The sequence below is a fragment of the Fonticula alba genome (genome assembly GCF_000388065.1).
Source record: "Fonticula alba strain ATCC 38817 unplaced genomic scaffold supercont2.2, whole genome shotgun sequence".
NCBI classification, from domain to species: Eukaryota; order Rotosphaerida; family Fonticulaceae; genus Fonticula; species Fonticula alba.
The window spans coordinates 837,815-846,370 of NW_009242972.1; the positions used below are offsets into that span (position 1 = coordinate 837,815).

Consider the following 8,556-nt stretch of genomic DNA (forward strand, 5'->3'; position numbering starts at 1 on the left):
CTTCGGTGCGGCAGGCGCTCGGTATTCCGATCGTCGATTGCCGCCACCGGGGGGCGGGGGGGGGGGGGGGTGCCGGGGGACGTGCGTGCCAGGGCGCAGGCGCACACGCAGCCCTGTGTGCCCCAGTCCCGGGGGGAGGGGGGACAAACGGCAGCTGTACACAAACGCCCGGCGCTGCGTGGGTCGCTCTCGTTCTTGGTCTGGGTCTCCCTGGCGGTGCATGCAGATCATGCAGGGGGGGGGGGGGGCGGCCAGCGATCCAGGCCCTGCGAGGAGACGAGAGCCCCGTCCCCCCCCCCCGCCCTCGGGCTGCCCGGTTGGAAGGCGGCGGTGTTTCTTTCTTTCATGCGGGGTGCGGGCATGGCCCCGTCGCAGGACATCACCATTACCCGCCTCCGGATGGCGAGCGGAGCCCGCTCTATTTTCGTCTCTCGTTCGGTCAGGGTATTCGGGATGACTGTTTTTCGCCCCTGGCCCCCTGCTCCCCCTGCTCCCCCTGCTCCTCCTGCCCCCCCGCCCCTCCTGCTCCTCCTGCCCCTCCTGCCCCTCCTGCCCCTCTTGCCCCTCCCGCCCCTATCCCGGCCTCTCTCGTGGCACTGAAAGGCGCCCCGGCCAGAGGGGCCGATGCCTGCCAGGCACACAAGGCATTTTGTGCCATCTCTCCCCCTCCTTCTCTGCCTTTACGCGCACACACACACACACACACACACACACACACACTGCACGCACGCCCATTCTTCCCCCGTCCGAAGAGCTCCCCGTCCCCGCGTGCCCTTCCATGCACGGCCCCTATCCCGCCCGGCCGTCCGCCCTACACTGTCTCCCCATCTGAGAATTCCTTTTACCCATGTTTTCCTCGGTCCCCCGGCGCCTTGGCGCGCTGGCCGCCTCCGACGCGTGGTATGCACGTCGCGCGGCCAGCTGCCTGCCGGGGCGGCGGTTGCTGCCGCCACCATCACCATCGTCACTTCCCGCCAGTGGCGCCGACGTGCCTAGCCACGCACGCGCCCTTTCGTCGCTGAGCATGCGCACGGCCGGCCTGCCGCCGCCGCCTGCCGCCCTGCGATCCGACTCCAGCCGCGCTGGTGGCTCCCCGGCCCGCGCGCGGATCTCCCTCTTCGGCACCCCGGCCCAGCGCGCCGTCGCAATGCTTGCATCTCGGGTGGTGCGTGCCCCGGCCCCCGGAGGGGGGTGGGGGTGGGGGGGGGGGTGGCCCTGCCGTCGTCCTCGTGCCCGGCAGCTCCCCGTCACATGGACACACGCCCTCCGACCCTCGCTAACCGCTTGCACATGCGCCGACATGCTTCCCTCCCCGCCTTTCCTCCCCCATGGGCATGTGGCCTTTATCGTGTGCCCCCCCGGGTTTCCCCCCCCCCCCCTGGCCACGGCGGTGCATGCACACATAGCCGGTCTTTTTCTCGAGTCTTGATGCGCTCTACTTTTCAGAATACGAGAAGGCCCTGGCCGGGACGCTGTTGCCGCGTGCCCGGCCATCGGTTCCCCTTTTCCCGCCGACGGCCCCATCGCCGCCCATGTTTTCCCGCCCGGCGACCATGCCGGCGACCGAGCGGCCGGTCCCTCGGGACCAGTCTTCCGCAAGCCTGACCACGGTGGCCTCGGAGCCCGGGACCGGTGTTGTCCCGGCGACCGGTGCCACCGAGCTTCACACCGCCCAAACCGACCTGGCCGAGTCGCCGGGCATGTTCCACGTCAAGCCGGCCCCCGCCTGCACAACGGCCCTGCTGAGCGAGGTCCACGGCAGCGAGTTTGTCTGCCGCGCACTGGGCGAGACGTCGATGATGCCGATCGCCGACTCGCCCTTGCATGACGGCGGCATGGCCACCACCGGCGCCGGTCCCGGTGCCATTGCCGCCGTCACGGCCGCCGCCCCTGTCGGGCAGCCGGCCGCCGCCTCCGGCGGGCATGGAGAGGAGGGCGGCCTCCTGGCCGGTGGCGACCTGTCGGACTCCTTTTCGCTGGCCACATGTCGGCCGGGGACGCCTCTGCCTCCGTTGGTGGCCGAGCGCGAGCGTCATGCCATCGGCGCGGCCATCGAAGCTCTATCATTGCTCCATGGTGCGTCAAGCTCATCCTCCCTCGTGCCTCCCCTCTGTCCTGGCCGTTTTTCCTTGTCAGCCTCATCTCACCGATTACTTTGTGTGTTCCGTCGGATCTCCCCCCCCCCCCCTTCCTTCTCTTCCTCTTTCTCTCTCCCTCCCTCCCTCCCTCTCGGTTAGCCGGTTCCCAGTTTGCCGGAAGTCTGTCCGGTAGCTTGGTCTTCAATGAGATCTCCGTTGCCATCAGTGCGTGCCCCCAGGGGCCTTGGTACTTCCTTGTTTCCCCCCGCCCAGGAGGCGGAGGCGGCCTTGCTCTTGTCGAGTCTAACCACGTGAAATCTCCCCCCCCCCCCTCATCTTCCGCCTTCGCTTGTCGGGATAGACCATGCCGTTCGGCATCTGGGCTACCGGCGGATCCTAGTATGTGACCTGTCGTGGTACCCCCGGCCCAGCCAGTGGCCCGGGACCGAGGGCGATCCTGCCGCCGACCTGACCACGGCCGCGGCGGCGGCCGCCGCCGCGGCCGGCCCCGGTGGCGCGGCCGAGGACGCCAGTGTCTTCACTCTGTCCATCCGCCCGAGCGGCGAGCTGATTGACGACTCGACCGGCGTTGTGGATCCGTCAGTCCCGCCGACGCCGCCCGCCCCCTCGGCGGCCGGGGCCTTTGAGGCCGGCGAGCAGCCCGGAAGCAACCAGCTGGTGATCGACATCAGCCCCGATGCCGCGGACCACGAGTACATTCCCCTGGTGTCGCGGTCTCTCCGGCGGGCCTTCGCCGTTTGGAAGCCGGATCTCATCGTCTACCATGCGGGGATCGAGTCCTTCTTCTCGGAGCCTCCTCCCTGCCAGCGGCTCCCCTCGGGCCGGCTGATTCAGTACCGGCCATCGCGGGTCACCCGCCAGGGGCTGTCCGAGCGGAACCGGCTCCTATATGAGCTGGCCATTGCAGCCGGAGCGCCGGTTCTCACGCTGGCTGGCGCGCCGCCCGTCATCCCTGCCTGCCTGGAGGATGAGGCCGATGCTGATGCCAATGCCCCGGTTGGCTTTTCTTGCCCCTCCTCCCCTGCTGCGGCATCCTCCTCCCCGGTCGGGGTTGCCGGCGGTGCTTCCGCCCTCGGGGGCACCCCTTCAGAATCCCCTCAGCCCGGTGGTGGCTGCCCGGTGGCACCCTCCCCCACGGCCATGGTGTCTGGCCGGCCGGGCAGCGGCCCGCCAATGCCCGCCTCCTCGCCGGTGCCCGGCCTTTCGCTGCCGGTCTTCCGGGCCCGGCGGTCGGCCGCCTCCGCTGCTCGCGCGGATCTCTTCCGCGCCGCGGCCCAGGTGCTGGCCGTGCACAACCACCGCCAGTTCTTCTTCTGAGCGTCGCGCGCGCGCATGCACACATGATCGCGCAGAAAGCGCGCCTCCCACACCCCCTGTCCTTGTTCCTGTTTCCACTGCCCTCCCCTTTCCCCAGCCGCCCTCGGCGCGTCCCCCACCATCGGGGTGCGCACATACTGGCGGGGGGGGGGGGGGGGGGCTCCTCCCCGAATTTGGGGGGCGGGGTCTCCCATCGTACATGTGTCTGTGTGCGCCCACGGGGGGCACCAGTGTCGCATTTCCCTCACCTCCCTCTCCCCCCTCTGCAAAGCGAGAAATACACTCCTCCCCTCCCCCCTCACCCCCCTCCGAGGGTCCCCCTCCTCCTCCTCCTCTGGCGAGGGTTTCCAGCCACCTCATGAATGTCACCCGAGACGCATACACTAGGGAGGGCTGGGTCGGTCTAATGGTGAGAAGGGGAGGGGGGCAACGCACGCCAAGCAGCATACGGACCATTGGACTTCAGTAGTCCGGCGATCTGGGAAGGGCTCTTCGCCAACGAATCGCGAAGCAGCTTCGGCATAGCCCGGAAAGGGGGCCAAGCTGCGTGTGGTTCCCCCCCTTCCAAGCTACTCGGGCATAGGCCTCCTGTGTGTGTGTGTGGGGGGGGGGGGGGGGCCTTCACTCGAATGGGTTGATGAAGAGCATTCGATTGCCGGAGCCCCGCGGGTCGGTCACCAGGTCCGGGACAGACCGGTCGAGAAGGGCCTGCTTCATGCGAACCTGGTCCATGGAGGCATCTTGGGCCAGCATGAGGGCCGCCGCACCGCCTGCCGGGCACAAGAGAGAAATCCCGCCAGGGCCCACCGAGCCAGGGCCGAGGGGGGGGGGGGGGAATGTGACGGTCAGCAAGGGGAGCACCGCCTGTCAAGCGGGACCCCCCTCTCGGCGAGACACCGATCGAGGGCCGCCTTCCTGGACGCGGAAACCCCCAGCAAAGGTGCACGGAAGAAAAAAAAAGGGGGCACATACTGACATGCGGACAGGCCATCGACGTGCCGGACAGGGCTCGGGTGTTGGTCCGGGAGTTGCCGATCCAGGCGCTGGTGATGCTGACCCCGGGAGCGAAGATGTCCACGCACTTGCCATGATTGGAGAAGGAGGCCCGGTGGTCGGCACGATCAACGGCGCCGACCGTGATCACCGAGGGAATGCGCGCCGGGGAGACGAAGCACGAGTCGCGGTTCTCATTGCCGGCCGCCGCCACCAGGATGATGCCCTCCTCGATGGCGATCTTCACCGCATTGTCGATGATATTCGACCCCGGGCTCCCGAGGGACAGGGAGATGATCGACCGAGCCCCGGGCACCTTGCGGTGCTCCTTGGTCACCCAGGTGATGCCGGCCGCCACGTTGGACATGGCCCCGGCCCCGGAGGCCCCGAGGACCTTGACGCCCACCACATTGGCGGCCTTGGCAATGCCGAAGGTGATGCCGGCTGCGGGGCCAAAGCGGGTGTCAGATACGGGGGCTTCGGCCGGGGGCACGCTCGGCTCTCGGCTCGCGCATCGTGTTGCCCGGCCCCCTCCCCTCCCCTCTCTTTGCCTTTCTCTCTCTCGCCCCCCCCCTCTCTCTCTCTCTCTCTCGCACGCGCGCGCGTTCAGGTATCGCCCTCGCGCCGAGACGCCCCAGGAGGGCCCGGCTGCCGGGTGGTCCCCGCCTCCCGGGCCCTCTTCCTGGCAATGCTGACCCGTGATACGTACCGATGGTCCCGGCACAGTGTGTGCCATGGCCATTGTCATCATAGGACCCGGGCTTGCCCAGGGATCCGCCGCGGTGGAAATTCCACCCGGCCCGAGCACGGGTCCCAAACTCCCGGTGGTCATGCTGGATCCCGGTGTCCAGCACGTAGACATCCACCCCGCGGCCACCCTCGGCGTCGAAGTAGTACCGCCGGTCGAGAGGCAGCTGGCGCTGATCCACCCGGTCCAAGCCCCAAGTGGGGTTCAGCTGGATGGTGACATCGCGCGTCTTCGCGCCGGGGTCCTCGGCCCGGGGCGGCGGGGGGACGCGCGGCGCGCTGGCCGGCCCATTCGGAGCGTCACCCCCCCCGCCCGGGCGCTTGGGCCCGAGCAGGGGGGGCAAGATGCGCCGGTCGGGGACCGGAGCCTCGATGGACACCACCAAATCGTGCTCGATGTACTCGATGATGTCCGAGCGGTTGCGCACGCGCGCCAGCAGGTGCGGGCTCAAGCGGGCGGCCAACGCCCGAAGCCGCGAGCCAAAGGTGATCATCCGCCCGTCCGGGGCCCAGCGGGCGGAAAACTCCCCAAACAGCCCATCATCCACATCGCTGCGGAAGACGATGATATACTTGTCGGGGATGATGACGGCATTGCGCTCGGCCTGCAGCAGTGGCACCAGCTCGCGCAGGCGACTGACCGTGGCCCGGAGCGGTGTGCGCACCGTGTCCGGGGTCATGGACGCCGGTGGTGGGGGCCAGATCCCCGGGCCGGTGGGCATTTCCGCATGTCGACGGTCGCGGCTCTCGGCCGGTGCGGCCACCTCCAGCGCTCGAAGCACCCCGGCCAGCAGGAGAAGCAGCACAACCACGTGCGGAAGGGTACGTCGAGCCATGGCCTGAAGGGGGGAGGGGGTGGCGGCGGCGGCGGCTGTGCGGGGATGAGGGATGAGGGGCGGGGGAGGAGGGGGGGGGGGGGGGGGGGTAGAGGGGCAGCAACACAGGTAGGGCGTGAGGACACGGCACAGAGCTGGGAGGCGAGCACGCAAGGATGTCGAAGCTAAAAGAAGGACGAAGGACAGGATTGCTGGTGTTGCAAAGACGGCCCAGGCCATCTGGTGGCAGGGGGGGGGGGCCTTTTCTGGCCACTGCTGGTGGCGAACACCCTCGACGCCGCTTTCAAAGTAGCCCAGCAGTGGCAGGCCGCCCGGTCGGCCAGCCACCCGCCCAAAGGACACACCAAGCATAGCGGAGGCTGCCGCGCAAGGTGCCGGGGACACACAAGGCATGCCCCCCCCCCCCCCGCCCGAGCAGCTGGCCTGCAATAGGCCCCGCGCTGATCCCCCTCCGCCCTGCCATGGCAGCCCCCTGCTGACATATGCATTCGCATCGCAGCCCCCCAGACGAGCGGCATGGTAGACGCCCTGCTCGGGAATGCGACGCATTTGCGGGGCACATAAAGGGCAAGACATCGGCAAACAGAACCACGGCATGGAAATGCCCGGGAAAAGAAACAGGGATCTCTCTATTGCTCCCGGGGGGGGGGGACCGCCGGGGAAGAAGCAAACACTGGCGCAGGTGCAATCGAGGGCTAGGTGTCAAATTTGATGGGCACGTGTCTCTACTCATCGTCACTGTCGTCATCCGACAGCATGAGATCACGGTTCTTCAGGGCGTTGCCCATGTGATAGTGCATCTTGCGGTGGTGGGCAAATTCCTGCTTCCGCTGGAGAGCTTTGCGGGATGGGGATTTGGATTTGGGTTAGCACACGCTGCCGGGGGGGGGGGGGGGGGGCCGGGGGCCGGTCGCCGGGGACGACGCTTGGCCGACGCCTGGAAAGGGCCGCCAGGGTCGGGTGCCAAGGTGCGGCCGGGCGCGGGGCCATTTTACGCAGGGTCCCGGCACTGATCCGACGGCAGGTCCGTCCCCGGTTGGGCGCGGCTTGGATGCAGAGCGCGCGCGCGCGCGCGCGTGTGGAGGGGGGCGTGCAGTGAAGAATGGCCCGGCACACACAACACGGGGGAGGGGGGGGGGGGGGGGGGGAGATGCAAAATGGGCGCCGGTGCGTACCCTCAGGGCTGTTGTCCTCGTCCTCCTCGTCGTCGGAGGGCGGGTGGTCGAAGTCCGGGACGAAGTCGACATTCGCACTGAAGGAGGGCGAATGCTGCGGATCGTTGGAAGAGGGGTCCTCCATCTCCGGGGCCGCCTCGAAGATGGACTGCGCCATGATTTCTTCGAGCTTCTCCGGGGCGGCGATATTCCCGTCAACTGGTGGGGCGTGCCAGGCGCATGCGGTGCATCCGGGGGCGGCGCGGCGCGGCGCGGCGCGGTGCGGCGCGAGGTCAGAGGCATGGGTCAAGGCCAGGGGGGAAAAAAAGCCGGCAGGCGATGGACACCCGAAGTGAGGGCCGAAGGGGGAGCGCACTGTCACGGATGCCGATGATCTCATCGCCAGCATCATTGTAATACACAAAGGGGGTCTTTGGCTCGGTGATCTTCATGGTGGCCGTGCGATTGGATTCATTCTCGCGGAGGTTTTCCTCGTTCCAAGTGATTGACCGCTTGGCGGGGCTAGAGGCACCCCGCAGGCGTGGGCCAGGAGCACGGACAGGCCAGGAGGCGACAGCGGAGATGCAAGATGTGAGGGTGAGGCTGGGCTCGTGGGGGGAATGGCATCCGGGAGAGAGAGATGGCGACAGGGACATACTGCTGGTGCTGGTCCAACTGCTGGGAGGCCCGGGCGGCTGAGACGTCCTTCAAGATCCCGTCGGTCATGGCAGCGGGGGTGGAGGGGAAAAGGGCAAAGGAAGGGGACGTGCGGCGGAGAATAGACGCGAAGGCGAGCGGGAGCGATCGAGGCCAGAGGTGATGGCCGGTGCGCGGTGAAGCCGGCCCCGAACGGGGTCTCTTTCAGATCTGGGGGCGCATTATGGGGAAGTGATGCCTGCCCCGCCCCCCCCCCCCATCCAGGTCCCGGGTCAGGCAGGCCGGCGCCGCTGTGTCAATTGTTTCATGACCGAAGGGCGGGCGGTCCCGAGCCAGTGGCAGGAGGGGGGCGGGCGGGGGCTGCCCGCCGGGTCGAATAGTCGACCAAGGGAAGAAGGACAATCATCACGGCCTTGTGTAGAAGTGAGCCGCACACACACACACGCCAACATCCAGTCCAGGGCGCAGCCAATGATCGGGGCGCGAACAAGTTTGAAGGAAGGCGCGCCGCTGGCCACATGCTCCCGGTAACATGTGACCGCCTTTCAGGTGCTCGGCCTACATTTCCCCAAACTTTTTTGAGTGGCGCGCTGACCGGGCCCCCGCCGCCCCGGGGCCTGGGGGGCGAGGCAGACGGGGCGAGGCAGACAGGGCGAGGAGGGCTGGCCGCCCGGAAAGAGTCCTGCCCGGCCGTCGGTCGGGACCGGAGCCGGGGGGGGGGGGGGGAGCCGTTTCATCTGGGTATCCTGGGCG

At 68.4% G+C, this 8,556-nt stretch overlaps 3 protein-coding genes across 3 annotated transcripts; 1 reads left to right on the forward strand and 2 right to left on the reverse strand.

Moving 5' to 3' along the window:
- Positions 1–721: 721 nt before the first annotated feature.
- On the forward strand, positions 722–3,561 carry H696_01207 (hypothetical protein). The gene is made up of 4 exons (XM_009495092.1): positions 722–1,165; positions 1,407–2,076; positions 2,238–2,303; positions 2,440–3,561. Exons 1-4 carry the CDS (start codon positions 848–850, stop codon positions 3,414–3,416), a joined length of 2,031 nt encoding a protein of 676 aa, XP_009493367.1. The 5' UTR covers positions 722–847; the 3' UTR covers positions 3,417–3,561.
- Positions 3,562–4,030: 469 nt separating this feature from the next.
- Positions 4,031–6,028, reverse strand: H696_01208 (hypothetical protein). The gene is made up of 3 exons (XM_009495093.1): positions 5,119–6,028; positions 4,389–4,853; positions 4,031–4,186 (listed from the first exon to the last, which is right to left on the reverse strand). Exons 1-3 carry the CDS (start codon positions 5,990–5,992, stop codon positions 4,038–4,040), a joined length of 1,488 nt encoding a protein of 495 aa, XP_009493368.1. The 5' UTR covers positions 5,993–6,028; the 3' UTR covers positions 4,031–4,037.
- A 579-nt stretch (positions 6,029–6,607) lies between these two features.
- Positions 6,608–8,005, reverse strand: H696_01209 (hypothetical protein). The gene is made up of 4 exons (XM_009495094.1): positions 7,805–8,005; positions 7,523–7,668; positions 7,168–7,365; positions 6,608–6,830 (listed from the first exon to the last, which is right to left on the reverse strand). The coding sequence occupies exons 1-4, from the start codon at positions 7,870–7,872 to the stop codon at positions 6,718–6,720; spliced, it is 525 nt and encodes a 174-aa protein (XP_009493369.1). The 5' UTR covers positions 7,873–8,005; the 3' UTR covers positions 6,608–6,717.
- Positions 8,006–8,556: the final 551 nt, after the last annotated feature.

What these genes read in the sequence shown, in the direction of transcription:
- H696_01208 (XM_009495093.1), bottom strand. Translation starts at nt 5,992, where the DNA reads ATGGCTCGACGTACCCTTCCGCACGTGGTTGTGCTGCTTCTCCTGCTG. An exon ending in ACACTGTGCCGGGACCATCG is followed by an intron (nt 4,854 to 5,118) that starts GTACGTATCACG and finishes TTGGCCCCGCAG; the next exon opens with CCGGCATCACCTTCGGCATT. An exon ending in GATGGCCTGTCCGCATGTCA is followed by an intron (nt 4,187 to 4,388) that starts GTATGTGCCCCC and finishes TGTGCCCGGCAG; the next exon opens with GCGGTGCGGCGGCCCTCATG.
- H696_01207 (XM_009495092.1), top strand. Translation starts at nt 848, where the DNA reads ATGTTTTCCTCGGTCCCCCGGCGCCTTGGCGCGCTGGCCGCCTCCGAC. An exon ending in CAATGCTTGCATCTCGGGTG is followed by an intron (nt 1,166 to 1,406) that starts GTGCGTGCCCCG and finishes ATGCACACATAG; the next exon opens with CCGGTCTTTTTCTCGAGTCT. An exon ending in AGCTCTATCATTGCTCCATG is followed by an intron (nt 2,077 to 2,237) that starts GTGCGTCAAGCT and finishes CCTCTCGGTTAG; the next exon opens with CCGGTTCCCAGTTTGCCGGA.
- H696_01209 (XM_009495094.1), bottom strand. Translation starts at nt 7,872, where the DNA reads ATGACCGACGGGATCTTGAAGGACGTCTCAGCCGCCCGGGCCTCCCAG. An exon ending in CAGTTGGACCAGCACCAGCA is followed by an intron (nt 7,669 to 7,804) that starts GTATGTCCCTGT and finishes GGGTGCCTCTAG; the next exon opens with CCCCGCCAAGCGGTCAATCA. An exon ending in GATCATCGGCATCCGTGACA is followed by an intron (nt 7,366 to 7,522) that starts GTGCGCTCCCCC and finishes ACGCCCCACCAG; the next exon opens with TTGACGGGAATATCGCCGCC.